This window comes from Spinacia oleracea, chromosome 6 (assembly GCF_020520425.1).
Source record: "Spinacia oleracea cultivar Varoflay chromosome 6, BTI_SOV_V1, whole genome shotgun sequence".
NCBI classification, from domain to species: Eukaryota; Viridiplantae; Streptophyta; class Magnoliopsida; order Caryophyllales; family Amaranthaceae; genus Spinacia; species Spinacia oleracea.
Genome location: NC_079492.1, coordinates 97413569 through 97432503, shown reverse-complemented (window position 1 = coordinate 97432503; position 18935 = coordinate 97413569). Strand labels below are relative to the sequence as shown.

Here is an 18935-nt window from a genome sequence, read left to right as displayed (position 1 = left end):
GAGCTAGATCGTGAAATTGCAACACACAATCATTGATGATCATTTTTTGTCTCAAGTAATCATCAACATGATCTAACCTAGATCTTTATGATTTCTTGCCAAGTGGATTTTATACTTCTGAATCTTTAAACTAGCCAAACAGATTCAAACTTATATCACATTGAGTAAATAAACCTATATTCACTCAAATCCATGTGAAATAATAAAGTCATAAAATCTTTCTTTAGCTTTGAACTCTATTGTCTAGGCGTTCTAACAATAGTTCATATCTTTTGTTACTTTCAACAAGTAAGATTAGCTCGTCTTGAATTGATCTAGAAATCAATGAACTTTCAAAAGTCCAACAAAATAGAGCTTTTGAAATTTAACTTGTTGATATGGTCTAAGCAACAATGCCAAAGATTAGTGGAACTCAAATAAAGGGGTTGATTTGAACCTAGTAAAGTTCTTTAAAGAGTTGTTTGTTTTAATCAAGCATATTGACTCAACCTGTAATTGACCATTTCATTCAAATAAACAAACAAACATTGTTTTTGTTTTTCTTGAATGTGAGTCTTTCTGTGTTTGAAAACAGAAATTTAGGTATGTTGATTATGGAACAAAATAGCCATTAAGTTCTAGCCTTTGAAAGGACTTTAAAACAAACTAGATGACCCTACAACTAATGTAGCATTGCCATGCTTCATTTCCCACTTGTAGGCCATTAGTGTAGCCTAGCTTCCATTGTTTGAGTTATTACCGAAGTAAGAACCTCAAGCGGTATATGATACCAAGGAAGTTTGATTGCTAGGTCACTTCTCTTTAAACATTAACTTTTAGGTAGAAACGGGATCGAAAATTCCTTTCATTTGTTCCTCGTTTTCCTATTTCTTGTACCATTTCTTATAGTCTTAAGAATTGATTTCTTTAGTGTTGACTTTAATACTTTGTTAGACATGTCCAATGTCACTCCAACAAGGTTCTTACCATTTAATTTATGTTGAATATTCTGTTTCAACTAGATGATCTTACCAGAAGCTTCTAAAGTTCTCTAAGCATCGATCTATTCGAATGTCTAGGGACTAGACTCATTCGAGAATTAAATGATTTTAGGTTGTTAACCATTGGTAAAGCTGAGCGTTTAAACTCAATGCTTTATGATCTCAAAACTACATTGTATTTTGAATTCACAAGCACCAATCGGTTCGCCATTCGACTTTGATACTCGAAAACAACCATAAAAGTCGCTAAAAGAAACGTACATTTTAAATTGCTCATTTTCTCTTATTTCCGTGAATCGTTCTTACATTCACTACCAATCGAGGAAATTTACTGTTACCTTTCTAAAAGGATTTATTGCAGTGCAAGATATTTAATTATAAACAATAATTAAAACATACATTGAAGCATGCAAAGTCTAAACATTTATCATGAATAATAACTTGAAAATTAAAGCAATCATGCAATTCAAACAAGTTATTAGCATTTTATTCGAATTTATTGTTCCGGCGGGTGTGAATAAAATGATTCCAAGACCCTAAAACCATTGAAGAGTTAAGCACAGTTTGTCGACTCAATCCTAAAATATCTTAGGTAAGCAAAAACCTTTTGCTAATAGTCTAGAAACTATTCTTGGTTGATAGGTACGTCTAAGAACTTATTAGGTAAACCTATCGATTTTGCCACGACATAAAAGGACTCCTTACTTATATCGTTGAGTTTCACCAAAACTAACATGTACTCACAATTATTTGTGTACCTTGCCCCTTTAGGACCAATAAGTAACACCTCGCTGAGCGAAAACTATTACTAGATTGATGTAAAGGATATCCAAGCAAGTGTATATTTTGGCATGGCACCTTTTAACTCAATTTTTAAGTTTGGAACTTAAGGCTCTTACTATGTTGGTTAGATTTTAAGTGAACTAAAATCCTTAATCATGCAACATAATCAAGCTTTGATCTCATGCATTTTAAGACATATTTAAAAGCAATAAATAACTTAAAACATGCATAAGATAAATGTGATCTAGTATGGCCCGACTTCATCTTGAAGCTTTAACTTCAAAGTCCGTCTTGAAAATCTCCGTGGGAGGCACCATTTTCTTCAAATAGGATAAGCTATAATTAAAACTAATTACAACTATTTGATGGTACGCAGACCATATTTGAATTGAAAAACAACTTTGGTACTTTAGACCAATTACATTCAAATTAATGGTACGCATACCATATTTTCTATCCTATTTGGGCCATACTAGTCACTTCATAACCTGCAAAACAGTACATATACAATATATACCATTCACCCATTCATTATCATGAATGGCCCACATAGCTGGTTAGTAAAACACATTATGCATCACATAAACATTTGCAGCAATTAATCAAGGGCACCAATAATCTACAAATTATTCAGTCCTTATTAATTCTAATCAAGTTGTTTTAACCTTAAGGATTTGTAGACCTAATCAAGAGTATATGACTAAAAGGGCTCCCACTTAAACCAATAAATTCATATGCTTTACTAACTTTAAACATAAAAATGTATTTCTAGTCTAACCGGAAACATATAAATTTAATTAAAATTTAAAGCTCATATAAATTTATATTTGAATCCATAAATTTAATTTAATTTCAGTCGTATTTAAATTAATTCATGATTTTAATTTTAGTAAAATAATTAGAATAAATAAAATTTATTATAATTACAATATTCAAAATTAAAATCCAAGAAAATAATTTAAATTATTAATTTTAAAATTAATTAAAATTACGTAAACTGAAAATTTCAAATTAAAATTTCAAAACGATCTAATCGCAACGCAACAACCCCACGCAACGCACGCCCATGGGCTACACGCACACAGCCATCGTTGGCCATGTGAGCGCAGCCCATGCGCTGCGTCGCATCGCTGCTGCTACCCATCGCAAGGTGCGCGCCAGCGCTCGTCGCAACAAGCATGATGCTGACCATCGCTGGGCGCAGCGCTCGTCGCACGTCGCAACAAGCACGCTGCACACCATCGCTGGGCGCAGCGCTCGTCGCACGTCGCAACAAGCACGCTGCACGCCATCGCTGGGCGCAGCGCTCGTCGCACGTCGCAACAAGCACGCTGCACGCCATCGCTGGGCCCAGCGCTCGTCGCACGCACACATGCGCTTGATGCGCGCGAGGCTCCGTGCGCTTGCGCGAGGCAGTGCGCGCTGTGGCGCAGCACGCTTGCTGCCCACACGCGACTGCTCGCTCCTTGCTCTCGCCCTTGCCCATGTGCCCATTGCTCACAGCCCACGACACAAGGCAGGGCTGCTGCCTTGTGCTCGTGCACCATGCCCTTGCTCGCTGCATTCGTACCGCATGGGCGACGAGCTCCCTTGCTCGTCGTCGCATGCCCGCACTATACAACACCCCTTAAGGGTAACACGTAGCGTCCATTGCTTTGTGCGTGCAAGTTATATGAGCGAATCGCATAAAAAATTAAAAATTTATATTCAAAATTAATGACAAATTAATAAATAATATTAATTTCATAATTTTAGGGCGAAAAATCGAAAATTTATTATTTAATTGATTTCCGATTAACATGGATTCAAGTCTAGGTCATAAAAATTTAAAATTTAACATAAATTTACAATTTTTATGGTGGTTTTTAATCATAGGTATCTAATTAAATTATAACTAATTATGAAAATCAAATTAATTCTAAATTATTCCAATTTTCAACAAATTAATCATAATTACAAATTAGATTGCATAATTAACAAGGCTAGGCATTCAAACTTGTTAAACATATACAGTAGGTCAATCAAAAATTCAAGATTTATCAACAAGAATCGCAAATATTTAATTTAACATCTTAAATTTACGAAATTTTGCATTCGAAAAACTAAAACCTCCGAAAAGTCATAGTTAGGCTTCGAATTTGAGAATTCTGGGTTCGGCCGAAAAATACTGTTTTTGTCAAAATATTAGAATGCCTTTTACATGGGGAATTGACACAAAAATCACTCGATTTGGATGAGTAACGAAGAAACTGCCGAAAAATTGCGTACGTATAATTAAATAAACGCAATTTGCAATTAATTAACAATTACGAAAATTAATCACCCCTTTTTAATTCTTGCAAATTTGTAATATTTAACCATGTTTATGCAATTTAGATTATGAAAATAATAAGAGGCTCGTGATACCACTGTTAGGTTATGATACATATGACAATTCATAAATCATGCGGAAAAACCATAAAGCCAGGAAAGCATATTATATTCACATAATCATTTAGCATAGAATTGATGCATACATGTTGTAGCGTGCCTTCCCTAGCTGCGCCCGAACCGAACAAGAACAAGTCTTTAGGACTCCAAATGTCGTCCCTCCGTAGATAGTCCACAGTACGTCCGGATCCGCCTCAAGTTAGACCAACTAGAATCGCCCTTAAGGTTACTAGGAATTTCGGCTAGTGTTTGCAAGTGTATGGTTAATTTTATTTCAAAAACTTACCCTTTGAATACTTCAATCGTTCCTGCAAATAATGACCCTAGGCCCTTATTTATAGAGGTATGGAAAAGGAACTGGAATCTTATTAGGATACTAATTAGTTAAACTAGAATCCTAGTAGGACTCTTAATTAATTAATTTTATCCTTTTAGGATTAGGAATTTAATCATCAAACAAATCCTATACAATTTAGGTTTCGTATGTGAACACAAACTCTACACGAGCATGACCCACGAGCGTGCAGGCCATGCCCGCGCACAGCCCACACGGCCGCTCGGCCCACGCGAGCCGCAAGCCCACGCGAGCAGCAGCACAGCTCGCAGCCCATCGCTGCGCGCGCTGCGCGCGCTGCCATGGCCTGCTGGGCCTGGCCTTGCGCTGGGCCTGGCGTGGCCTTGGCTGTTCGTGTGGCGCGCTTGGCTTGCTGGGCGATGGCCTGGCTTCGTGCTGGGCCCTCGTCCGGCAGGCCTCGTCCGATGCTTATTCGTACGATACGCTTCCGATTAAATTCCCGGTTCCGGAATTCATTTCCGATACGAACAATATTTAATATTTCCGATTCCGGAATCAATTTCCGTTTCGAACAAATATTTAATATTTCCGTTTCCGGAATTATTTTCCGATTCCGATAATATTTCCGATTCTGACAATATTTCCGTTTCCGGCAATATTTCCGATTCCGGCAATATTTCCATTTCCGATAATATTTTCCGATACGTACCATGTTTCCGTTTCCGGTAACATCTACGACTTGGATAATATTTATATTTCCGATACGATCCATATTTCCGTTTCCGGCAATATCATCGTTTCCGGAGTATTCATTTCTTGCTTGTGACGATCTCAGCTCCCACTGAAACCAAGATCCGTCGATTCCGAATATCCATAGATAGAGTATTTAATGCCATTAAATACTTGATCCGTTTACGTACTATTTGTGTGACCCTACGGGTTCAGTCAAGAGTAAGCTGTGGATTAATATCATTAATTCTACTTGAACTGAAGCGGCCTCTAGCTAGGCATTCAGCTCACTTGATCTCACTGAATTATTAACTTGTTAATTAATACTGAACCGCACTTATTAGACTTAACATAGAATGCATACTTGGACCAAGGGAATTATTTCCTTCACTTATGGCCCCAGGCCCTGTGGAGAATTCCTTCACGGTTCGTACTTGCCGACAACTAGCATGTTAATTAAAAAGTTATGAATGAATTAAATATGATGTTTTATTAAATGTTTTACTTATTCTATTCTCCCTGTGTTATTAAATAAAATGAATTGAAAATGAATTTACGTTGCTAGAATAGTTCGTTACTGAGTCTTCGGCTCACTGTTTTGTTTTCTGTTTTAGGTACTGATGGGGACGGCGGACACGAGTAGTTGCGAGGAATTTCACTTTAATAATATTCACCTAGTTTATGCTTAATGTTTTAATAGTTTAATTAAAGACTCTTAGTAAGTTATGTACTTTATGTTGATAATATAAAGGATTATTATATAAATTTTGGGATTTAATAGCTTATGGTGTTGATGGTTTCCTTGTAATTCCCAAGAGGGAGTTACGGCAGGTAATGTCCCGACCAAGTTAGGTTAATTCCGTTGCTAATTATGCTTTAATACTTGAATTAGAGGTCAAGGCGTTACATTGCAATTTCCTACATGTCGGATTTTAAATGGTACATATACGCGCCACGTAGGTTATGTGTCATCAAAATATTTTTACTATTGATGCAATATTTTACTATAAATAAGTAATCAATACAAAAAAAGGAAACAAATTTTTATTATATTTATAATAAAATAGTATATTAAAATTTTCCTACCATTTTTGTAACATGTATAATAGGTTATATACGTTAAATATTTTAGTTTCCAATTACGTTTATGACACATAAACATGATATGTCATTATTGTGACGGCTTCAAGGTCGCAAGTTCGACCTTTATCATTTTCGTAATCTTGAACATAATTATTTAATAATTTAATATGCAATTTTCATCATATATGTATTACATATTTTATATACTTAATATAATAATTTTTCCGAGAGTGGGGGATAGTTCAATTGGTTAGAGCTTTCATCCCGGTTCCAGGTGATCTTGGGATCGATTCTCATCCCCGCCCTTGTGGCTAATTCGCACCAAAAAAAATATACTAATTTTTCCAATTGATATATCTATTTGACTAAAATATTACCAAAATCCTTTTAAGCAAATTATTAATAAAGACTTACACAAAAGACCGTCTTGTGTCATACTCCCTCCGTTTCGAAATAGTGGGGGCAGTTTAACTTTTCACGCTTGCCAATGTAAATGTTTGAACGTTAATATCTCTAATTTTGTATTCGTAAAAATTATAAAATGTTGATATCCTGGAAGTACATATCGGGACGAATCAAACAAGACACCACACGACTATATTTTTTCCCCACCCATAAATCACAAATGATAGTCAAATTGAAAATTTAAATATTGTCAAAAGTCAAAGTGTCCCTATTATTTCGAAATCAGATGGAGTATAAGTTAAGCAATGAAACCAATTAGTTAAGCACTAGAACCAATTACTTAAGCACTTGAACTAATTAATTAAACAACATTACCAATTAGTTAAACAATGAAACCAATTAGTTAAACAATAAAATGAATTAGTTAAGCAACCAAAACAATACTACTACGTACATTAAAAGAAGTATTCAGTTTATATATCTCCCTAGTAAATTAAACACTAAACCTCGTACCGACACTAATAACTAGGGCCCTCTAAACGTAAATAATCATACATAACACCACAAAAATAATTAGCGACAAAGGATTGTGTGAGATAAAGAGTGTTCATTCCATTTTGAAGGAATGTGCCTGGCACGTCGAAATTGTACTGCCAATACAAGCCGTGAATTCCATGCCTTGCAATTGCATTATCGCGTCCTACCATTCTTGTCGTAAATTGTGGCCTGGATGAAGTATCTACGTTGAAGCGAATCTATAAAATTATTAAACAAATGTCCATTAATTTCATAATTCAATAAAATATCACACAGTTTTGCTTAATTTATTATCAATGTATTGTGGGATCGAGAAACTACTTACTCGAAGTTGAGCATTATTTGATGATGCTAATGCGATTCTTAACGTATATCTTCCATATGGATTAACATTTTGGAGTGGGAATTGGACTTGCCATGTTGTTGGTTGTAATTCATTATCATGTGTTTGCCTGAGTATAACGAAATATGAAGTTTAAGATTGTCACACCAATAAAATTCATAAAATGTTAAAAAGAATTAGAAAAAAAAAATTGAGAATATACCTTGGTACATGAGCATAGAACCAATCCTTAGTATAATCACTCTCACCAACTGTGTAAACAATATCATTCTCGTGATAAAGATCGGTGTATCTCTCCCATAAGCCGTATTGTCTGTATCTGTTGGTATACGTACAAAATTAGGACAAATATTTTATACAACTGGTCTATGTGTAATACGATGTACTCCGTATAAATTATGATTGTATAAGCGAATAAATTTTACTTGTTCTTGTCGTTGATGGGGAGGCCAGGATTTATGTATTCTGGTTTGGGATCCGGCACAAAAAACTCAGCTGCAGTACGATCAGGAATCCCGATTTCCCAAAGGGTAGGTCCGTTTCTTGGTAGTTGGTATACAATTTGGTTTAAATTGATTTGGTCACCTGCATCGATATATATAAGCGTCGATATAAGGAATCAAGCAATAAATTCATTTATTATTCCCTCCAGGTTTAGGCAAGAGTATTAAAGAATAATAGTTGAATGAAATAAAATAATAAAGCAAGTAAGGTTGTGTTAAATATCCTAATCAAGTAAAACAAGTGGGGACCATTAAATTTTGGAGTGGTGGGAGATTTCTGAAATTAATTGTTTAATGTAATGGTGGGTCATATGATAAATTAAATACTATTATTTAATTAGATGGTGGGGTGAAAAAGTTACTAAAATGAAAGTGTGACTCCTAATAAAATATGGTCAAAATTAATAAGTATGACTCCTAATAAAATACGGAGAGTATTAAACGACCAATTAATAACATGTTTATAAAAAATATTTTGTGCATGCTTTGGTTGCAGTTGTTTGGTGTGTTTTTAAGGTCCATGATCCATCCAATCATCTCCGAGTTCATGTTGGGAACTTGGGATCATTATTCATTAAACGGCCAAGTGCTAAGAAGATTACAAACCTTGACGTACTCTGATGTTTGTATTATGTCTGAAATCGCCAAAGAAACCTGGTATCCACGCATACAGATTATACTCTCCTTCAATAACCCCTTTGATAGAAAATTTTCCATCATTATCAGCCTTAACCCAAAATTGATATCCCTGTTATTGTCCAATAAAGCCTCATCAAAATAATAATAATAATAATAATAATAATAATAATAATAATTACTCTTACACCTAGTCATGATAAGATTTTATTTTCTTAATTTCCACCCCGATTCCACAATAGGAATATAAAAAAAACGAAGGGAAATCAAAACAATAATGAAATTGTTACAAAATTTAGCACCTTTGTCTCAGTTTGCCATGAACCTTCCTCACCGGGTGCGGCCAGTCCTACCCAAGCAGAACTCGCTGGTATCAAATCATTATTTATATACCTACAACCATAGTAAATGATGTTAATGGAAATATTGGCAAAACGCTTCAAGAATGAATGCATGCATCTTGCAAGTTAGTGATTATGGAAACTGAAGACGTTTTTCCTGATTTCTACTTCCGGATCACCAAGAGCATACTCCCTCCGTTCCGGAATACTCGAGCCGGTTTGACCGGCACAGAATTTAAGGGACTTGAATTGACTTATTTAATTTAATAGGTAGTAGTTGATACGGAGTATTATTTTAATGTAGTTAGTGGGAGGTGGGTTAAGAGGTGGGGTTGGGGGAGAGTAGGGGTTGAATTTTTAATTATTTTTTGTATGGAGTAAGGGGTAGGTGGGTTGATAGGGGTGGAGTGAGAAATAATATAATATTGTTAGAATATTTCCATTTTTAGAAACAGGTCAAGTATTCCGGGACGGAGGGAGTATGTGTTTGTCCCGCTCATAGGCAAAATAAACTTTATTAAGGTTTTGTAACGAGATGAGAATGACAGTGTCTTTAACTTTTATGAGTATATACAAGTGCAGTAAATAGTGGTGAGGACCTATTACAAAATTCAAAATGGGACAATCTTTAAGGAACGCACTAAAATAAAATATGGGTCCAAACAATGGGGACAAAGGGAGTAATACGCTTGGGTTACGAGTAATTTTTTAACCCTTTACCTATTTTCACACAAATTTGATTATTAAAATATTTAATTATTAATTGACTTTTCGATGAACAGGGAGTAAAAAAAAACTCCATCCGTTTCATAATAAGTATCATATAACGTATACTCTTAATCGAGCGTATTTAAGTGTGTTGTTTTCATTTTTGGACATACAATTTTTCATAACATGTTTGTATTTTCTTTCACATTTTACACATTTTCATCCCCACATCCACTTTTATTTGTACTTTGTCAACAAACAATCATCTATTTGTTTCCCTTTCCCATAACGAAAATTATAAAGGTCGCAACATGCGACCTTTAAGCCATGTCACAATGATGACATGGCATGCTTACGTGTCATGATTTAAATTAGAAACTAAAATATTTAATTTATATAATGTATTATACATAATACATGTTAAGAAAAAAGGTAGAAAAATCTTAATATTCTATTTTGTTTATTCTTTTATATCAACTACCTTATTTATATTTTTTCATAGTAAAAATATCGCATTGATAGTAAAAATATTGTGATGAAGCATAGCCTACGCGCGCTTATATGTACCAATTAAACCCCCAACACGTAAGACTGCGACAACATTTTACTTGCGACCTTTATCATCACCCCATAAAAACACTTTCAATCATGGTTTTCTTACGCACTTTTAACATTTCTTAATGTCCGTGTTTTTCTTCAAATGAGACACTTATTATGAAACGGTAGAGTAGTAATTTACGGAGTAGATGAAATTCAGGGTTACCGTACTACTTCTTACCAGCTTCACTTTTTTGTACACAATCTAATGAGCATATAATAAGATAACAAGAGTACATGTCTAATTAACCCGGAGAACATCCAACCCAACACCATCTCGCCGCAAGGAAATTATTACTAGGTTGTACATGATAGTGAGGGATAGCTCAGTTGGTTAGAGCTTTCATCTCGATTCCAGGTGATTCTGGAATCGATTCTTATCTCCGTCTTTGTGCGTACTTTACCACACAAGCCCCCTAATAGTTGCTATATATAATTATAGATTTTGATAAATAAAGTGACTAAAGACGATAAACATAAAAGATAAATGTAGTTACCTATCGCTAATAAACAATTGACCTTGAACGGATCCTCGCTGATTAGCTTTGAAATAAAATTCAGACGATAGAAAATCATAAGGCCACTTATCATTCTCTTTTTGCAACTGATTCATCAAAAAAAAGTTTAGGAAAATTATTAATCTTGGTAATATTGTCAAGTATGATTCCTTAACATATCTACAACTTTATGAAGTCTCTAACTACCTGTTCTTTTGCATCGCTCCAAAGTTGTTCACGAGTATTTTGCGAAGCAGATGCTTTGTTCAAGTAAACAAAACAAGGACCCATCACCTTCTGCCAAGATTCTCCTTCCTCAACCGATAATATCAACTTTTGACCAGCATAATGATTGCTAAAAAAGTCCTATAAAATAAATTAATATAGTTAAATCATAACGTTGTATTTAGCTTAACTAATTAAAATGTATTTATAAAACATACTCCGTAATTAAGAAGAAGTGTACTTACGACAAGGCTGACTGGTCCGACGTGAGAAGTAAGCTCCTGCTTAAACGGACCGGCTGAATAGAATTCCGTACTTGCTTTAATGAGCCAAAATCCTATGGGAGCTTTATCAGAGGATATCCATCCATGTACTTGTTGATCTTTCATGTCTTGAGAGTACATATATTTGTCCTCAACCTGATTATTCAAGTAAAAAAATAAAGTTATTTAAAACTTGTAATCATTTCTACATGAACTGGAGTACTGAATAATGAATAATGAATAATGAATAATGAATAAAATACCGCGGTTTTGGGTGTTGAATCGGAAGTATTTGTCCAAAGAACCGCTTCTTTATACGCGAGTCGTTGACCTGTCGCAAAATCTTCGTCCGTCGGCATAATCTTTTGTATATCATCCGAAATGACCATGTAATGGAACCTACCAACATAACAAATTAACAATTAACAAACATTTCGTTGTAAGTATAAAAGTGAAACAACTAATACTTGGAGACTTAGAGTGGGGACTGGGGACTGGGGACTGGGGACTGGGGACTGGGGAGGAGAAGAAAATCTCTTACTTGTCCTTGTTAAGTCTATAAGCTACTCGTATTTGAGAAAGAGTTGTTGCTGGAAAACGTCTGTCGTGATCTATCACCAGATAATTATAAAATCCGGATGAACCTCGAAGCATTACAAACCTACAAAATCCAATCATTACAATTCATATAGTACGGAGTAACATATTTCCGATTTTACTCTATTTTTATACGTATTATATACAAAGTATAATACGGTGTATTTTTACAGAGTAACATTATACGGAGTACTATGTACCTCTTGTCTAAGTTAACTGGAATCAAATTTGTATCTCCATTCCATTGTGTTGAAAAGGAAAGCTCTACTTGGTTCTCATCATTGTTGATCACTTTGAATTTTTTCATACTTAACCTGCATCATCAAATAGTTACGTAAGTCCAATGTCATAAACAAATACTCCCTCCGTTCTTAATTTTTAATCTCTTTTAGAATATTGAACCATCTATTAAAAGGACACCTATTAAAAAGACACCTATAGTATCCATATGGGTAGGAAAAAGAAAAAGTTAAGAAAACATGGATAGATGGGGTGTTTAGTGTTGTTAAATAAAAATAATATATATGCACCAAAAACATTGAAAAATAAAAATAATATATATATATATATATATATATATATATATATATATAACAAAGCTTAGTATTAGCAGCACACCATTCTTCTCCTTGGGCATCGTTAGTGGTCCAAAATATATCCCAGTACCTGCATATACGAAATTCAAAATTATTAAAAGAAATATACAAGTACTCCGTAGTACAACTTGAAACATTCCGAAATATATACTTCGTACAATATGGTAAAAAGACTAAAGAATAAAGAGTGACGAAGATGAAGATGAAGATGAAGATGAAGGTAAACTGACCCTCTGTTGCTCACTTTGTGAGTCGCGTCAAGTACATTTTTCATCCCATCATATTGAACTTCAACCACATGACCTCCTGGAATTGCAAACGTAACTTGGACGATTCCGTTATCCATAATGGCCTGAAATGTCAATTAATATATCAAGTGGAGCGCTCAAAGTCGTCCCATATTACTAAAAACCGTCCCACTTTTTTACCCACATATATCCTCATTTATTTACCTTTTCATTCAACATTTACCCTCTTACATGCCAACCCCAAATCAAACCACCACCGGCCAGCAACGCCGCCACCACCACCGTCACCAACACTTCGCCGACGACAAAATGCGTAGTAAAGTTTGCATGACACATCTACCGGTGGAACGTCGAATTTACAAGAGTTGTTTTTTTTGTCCGAAAAAAATTTCAAAAACTTGTGCATTTTTAACTTGTATTGTGATACAAGCTTATGAATTTTAAACTTGTACCATAGTACATACTTATGAGTTTTTAGCTCCGACCATGGTATGGACTTATGGTACGAGCTTAAAATTCATAAGTCTATACCATGGTTGAAACTAAAAATTCATAAGTCTCTAAATTTTTTTCAAAGTAGATTAAATCAAATTGAAAAGCAAATCAAACCTTAAATAATATAGACTTATGCTTATTAAGCTCACACGTCACCATGGCGTAGACATATGAATTTCCTACGGAGTATGTAGGACTCGAACATTGGATTAGTGTTTGATTTTTGATAGAATTTTGTTTTAGATTAGTATTTGGGTTTTGATTGAATTTTATTTCAGATTTATTTTTTTAATTATTAGAGTATTTAGTTTTGGATAGAGTTATACGTAGTATATATTATTAATTAATTAATTATAATATTTACGTGCCACCTAATTATTTATCTACATATCACTCGGCTTTTTTAATTCAAAAACAAATTAGAAATCTCATTTTTCGGCCAAAATCATTAAATTTTCTGGACTCTAATAATTCAGCAAATATGCCCCATTTATTTATATAATTCGATTATTAGATTAAGGAGAGAGAAATTGTGACTAACATATTGGTCATTGACGCTCAAAGTAACGGGCTGATGATCGCTTAATCCTTCATTAGGAGGCTGCTGATGTTTATTTGATCCTTTATTATTGTCATGATTGTGATGATCTTTTGATCCTTTATTATCATGATGATGATCATGATGATGATGTTCTTTTGATCCTCTTTTGTCGTCACTCTTCTTATGTCTTCCCCTGTAAGATGTAAGAGTACAACATACCCAAACAACAAACTATTACTGTAATAGTAAAGTACGGAGTATAAGTAGAATTAATACAAACTGTAAAGTTCTTTAAATATTTCCTAGATATGTTCGAATTATATGTGATTCCTCCATCCGTGTTTAACGCAGTCGATCTTATACATCTTAAAAAGTCGGAAGGAAAACAAATTGAAAACAAAAGGATGAACTTAGCAACTAGCTAGGTAGACATGGACACAGAATCAAATTTAAACTTTTTTTTATTGATAAGGAGTGAAGGACCATACACAACAAACAATGAGGTTTTCTGAATCTATACTAGGTATACCATTAAAATGGTATACTAAGGGCAAAAAAGTAACTTCAGTCGGTATATTAAGGGCTAAATGGTAAGTTCAAGTAATAAATTGAGTCTGGCCCACGAAAAATAACATTTATCTTTGACTTGTGAGTCCCAAATTATATTGTTTGGAACCAAATAAAAATGAAACCACGTTACCAAACTATTTTGTTTGGTATCGCATGAGAAAATACAACTACTTTTCTTGTACCAAACTATGTGGTTTGGTACTAAATAAAAATGCAGAATATTAGTATACCATTTCAATGGTATACCCAGTATAGATTAAGACTTCCTCACAAACACCCCTGTTAATATTATACTCTATCCGTCTCAAGTTCTCAACATTATAGTCCTGTTTTATGTACTATATTCCACCTTTCTATGTACGTCTCTTTTTGTTTTTTACATCTGACATTTTTCACGCGTTTTAACGATTAATCAATTTGCATCGAGATTCCTCAATTTATTTTATTTAAACAAGATAAATTACGTTTATATGTTTTCACTTTTATCAAAATTCTGATATTGGGAAATGAGAAAAATTTAATGTCCCAATGGAAAAGTGTGAGAGATTTAATGATCCAATGAATTTAATTTGTTAAAATAATAATTGGACACAAATTTTGATAGAATACTAAGTCATTTATGTGATACTCCCTCCGTCCCAGATTAGTTGTTACACTTTCCTTTTTCGTCCGTCCCAGATTAGTTGTTACACTTCTAAATTAGGAATGACCCCACAATTATTATATTGTCTCTCTCTTCTCACTAACTTTTTTTTTTGTCCCACATCCTCTCTCATTCAACTAAAAAAATACCTCACTAACTTCTATCACATCTACTTTTTCAATAAAATAACAATTGATAACCACACTACTACTTATCGCATTAAACTGTGTGCCCATGAGAGTGTAACAACTATTCTGGGACGGAGAGAGTAATATAAAAGTAAATGTAAAGAACATTTTGAAATACCAAAAAGGAAAACGTAAAGAATAAAAAGAGACGGATGGAGCGTAAAGAATAAAAAGAGACGGAGGGAGTATATTTTTTCTTTCTTATGTACTTTATTCCACTTCCATGCAACTCAATCATGTACTATATTCTATTTTTCTTAAATTCTGTGTTTTTGGTCAAACGAGACTATAAATATGAGACGGAAAGAGTTTTAAACATGTTGTACTTTGACATTATTTTACATTAAAACAAGTACTAAAGTTCTTTACGCCTTATCAATGTGCAAAGTATGGAAACTTATTTGACTATAAATTCTCACTTATTATATAAGTCAAAATGTTATCAGGTAAATCTTGTTAGATTTATTTCGTCATGTATTTGTAGAATATCAATTTTTTTATAATTTTTTCACATATAAAATTAGATTTATTAATGGTTAAATATTACATTAGAGTCCGTACAAATAATAAAATTAAATAACTTTAAGGAATGGAGACCGTAGTAGTAATAGATTATTGGTGTAGTGAAACTTTAACTTTATACGGAATACTACAATTGGTTATGAAGTAGAAAAAATCTTTTAAAATAAATACTTACGGATATTTTCTTGCATCGGTACTCCCAAGCACCATCAAAAGAAATATGAAAAAGATGATCATATTCTTTCGTTGCCCCATTATATAAATTTTAAGAACTGAACCTGTAACACGCGATACAAAAAATTATTAATAACATATACTACGTATGCTATACTACTAAAAATATAGAATACCGATAAATCTAATATATATATTATAAAAGAGATATATTTACTAAATTATTGGAGCGTCATATACGATATCTAGTGTCACGAAGATAATTAATTAGGTGTCACATAGATATTTTTATTAATTAATTACTGATATATACATATTAATTAAATTTATCGGAAAAAAATTTAAGAATTTTGAAACTACATATACATGCGTACGTCTAAGCCTTTATATAGAAATGGTTAGAAGTTTCTATTATGAGATTTATAACAAATTGACTATTCGGTAGTAATTGAAGTTGTTGGAACCTTCTGTTCTTGACGTACTTATTGGCTAATCTAAATACAAAGTAATTTGTTAGAACATTACCTTACGTAGCTTACAATAATATTATTGTATGGTCGTATGAAATACTAAGGTGTATATATTGTAGAGTAACAACCTCGGCGAAAGGGGTATATACGTAACAAAATCAATGCGACTAGAATCCTATAGCTACACAAATTAGGATACCGTACAAACTTATCGTAAGGTTAATTATCCCAATTAAAGATGTTAAACTACTACTCCTTATTTCTGTTTGCATTTAGTTGCCACATGCATTATAGTTTTTGTTAGACATTGTACAAATAACATTGTCATAATTTTGAGTTACATGCGGAAACTTAAACGAAATTCTTATTTCTCTTTTATCCCATTAGTTTATGGCATCAATTATAAATAAATTCTTATTTGACTTTTAGATTTTACTTTCTCAATAATTACTAATCCAATAGTGATCCTCCTTGTTTTTACACTACTCGATCAAAATTGACAATAATATTAAAAGAGGACTTAAAATCTTGTGCTAGATTGTGTCAGATCATGTATCACAGGAATTTAAAGAAGATGTACGTCAAGAACAGAAGGTTCACAGGAATTTAAAGACCGTCTCACACTCTCACTAACTCTCAGAAGATGTATATCCCACCCAATTAAAGTCGTTCAGATTAGCAAAGGGCTAAGCATACTCGTATAATTAAGTCTACAAACTTTTATATAAGGCGGTCTTACATAAAAGACCACCTTGATGTCATATCAGTTAAGCAATAAAAATATAAAATTATTTAGTTAAACACTTGAACTAATTAGTTAAGCACTGGAACCCGTTAGTTAAACAATGGAAATAATTAGTTAAACACTAGAACTAATTAGTTAACCAATATAACCAATTAGTTAAACCCATCAAAGTGGTCTTTCCGATAAGGCGGTTTTACACAAAAATTGCCTTAAGTCTCATGCAGCAGGACAAATAGTGGACCTTGCTAATTAATCAAATAATACGTACGACATTGAAACTTCAAATTATGCCCATGCATGAATTAAACATGGCCATATATTTAGCTAGGACATCAAACAAATTAAAATATAAACATGACCATATAATCATATATTTAGCTAGGACATCAAACAAATTAAAACATCGAAGAATTTGACATACTCACATACCTGCAGGAAGGAACAAAATTAAAGTTGTATACGGTGAAGAGAAGGTCGAGGAAGACAGTATTAATATTAGTTTGATGTATATAACGCAAGTTAATTAGCTTCAATTTATAGTATCACGGAGGCCGTTTTTATATGTAATACAACTTCAATACCGATTTTGAGTAAGATTAGGCTCTTGTTTTTTCAATTTCTATTCTGATTGGACTAAAACTTAAGTTGTATTAGAATTCTATTGGGTTTCTTATTTATGGAGCTAATTCAGACGAAACATATGGATTAATTTCTATACAAACTATTTGTCAACAGAATACAAATAATTAGTCCAACTGTTCCAACCCATTATTGACTTACGATATGCCAAGTGTTTCACTTATTATAACATATATCTATGTTTCGATCATTTTGATAATAATATTTTATTAATGAAATTAGAGCAAATTAAAGCTCTGTTTGTTTTGGTGTAAATTTTTTTTATGGAAAATAAATTTTCCCTTTTTCAATTATTTTAAGTTATTTGGTTTGACAAGAGATGTAAAATAATTCTCCATAACTCCCTCAATGGTGGAAAAACATTTTCCATTTGAAAGGAAAATAACCCACTTTCCACTTTTCTTCCTTACCTTCCTTTTCCTTCTTCCCATCAATCTTCTCTCACTTTCTCCCTATTAATTTTCTTGTACAGAACTAAACAAAGGAAAACTAGTTTGAAATTGTGTTTCATTGGAAAATATTTTTTATCAAAAATCATTTTTCATTAAAAACGTTTTACGCCAAATCTAAATGGAGCCTAATAGTATAAGGGTTTGGTGTATTTTACTACATGATATGATTTTCAATTCTTTGGGCTTGTGGGGACTTAGCTTGGGTGCATCTTATTCACCTGATTTTCACTTATTTTATTTAAAATCTGGACTTATTAAAAGTTATCAGAACTGATTTTAATTACAGTGGTATTCAGTAACCTTTATTTTTCCTGAGCTTATTTTTCTTGAAATAGAACAGAACCTTGTAATTTGGGTTATGTTTGCCAACACTACATTGTGTTCTCCTTAACTTATAGGACCTTATTTAAATAAGTTTCAGAGCCTATTAGTTTAGATAAGTTCCATTAAGGTCATATAAGTTAAAGGTAAATTTGTCAAAAACTACCTTATAAAATTGATTTTTTGTGAAAAACTACCTTATAAAAAAAATGTTGTAATTAACTATCTTATAAAAACTTTATGTTGTAAGATACTAACTTTTGTATGATTATGAGCATTGATTCAAGATTTCGGGATTGACTTTACTAGAAGTATCTCACGTGTTATCTAACGGGAAAAAAGGTAATTAAGTAGCACGTAAGATGCATAAGACAAAGTC

The 18935-nt window shown here is 33.1% G+C and overlaps 1 protein-coding gene across 1 annotated transcript; it reads right to left on the bottom strand.

Annotated features, from left to right (window-relative positions):
• Positions 1-7054: 7054 nt before the first annotated feature.
• On the bottom strand, positions 7055-17704 carry LOC130462769 (uncharacterized). The gene is made up of 17 exons (XM_056831672.1): positions 17574-17704; positions 15931-16033; positions 13833-14025; positions 12779-12900; positions 12571-12618; positions 12153-12266; positions 11897-12016; positions 11619-11754; positions 11338-11511; positions 11075-11233; positions 10868-10974; positions 9027-9117; positions 8695-8836; positions 8011-8170; positions 7788-7904; positions 7568-7694; positions 7055-7460 (listed from the first exon to the last, which is right to left on the bottom strand). The coding sequence occupies exons 2-17, from the start codon at positions 16008-16010 to the stop codon at positions 7224-7226; spliced, it is 2127 nt and encodes a 708-aa protein (XP_056687650.1). The 5' UTR covers positions 16011-16033; positions 17574-17704; the 3' UTR covers positions 7055-7223.
• Between the last annotated feature and the right edge of the window lie 1231 nt (positions 17705-18935).

Bases quoted from the DNA above. Each gene is read 5' to 3' on its own strand.
- LOC130462769 (XM_056831672.1), bottom strand. From the start codon at position 16,010: ATGGGGCAACGAAAGAATATGATCATCTTTTTCATATTTCTTTTGATG. The intron at 11,234-11,337 runs GTAAGTACACTT...TTTATTTTATAG, and splicing joins TCGGACCAGTCAGCCTTGTC to GACTTTTTTAGCAATCATTA. The intron at 9,118-10,867 runs GTAACTACATTT...CTATGGTTGTAG, and splicing joins CAATTGTTTATTAGCGATAG to GTATATAAATAATGATTTGA.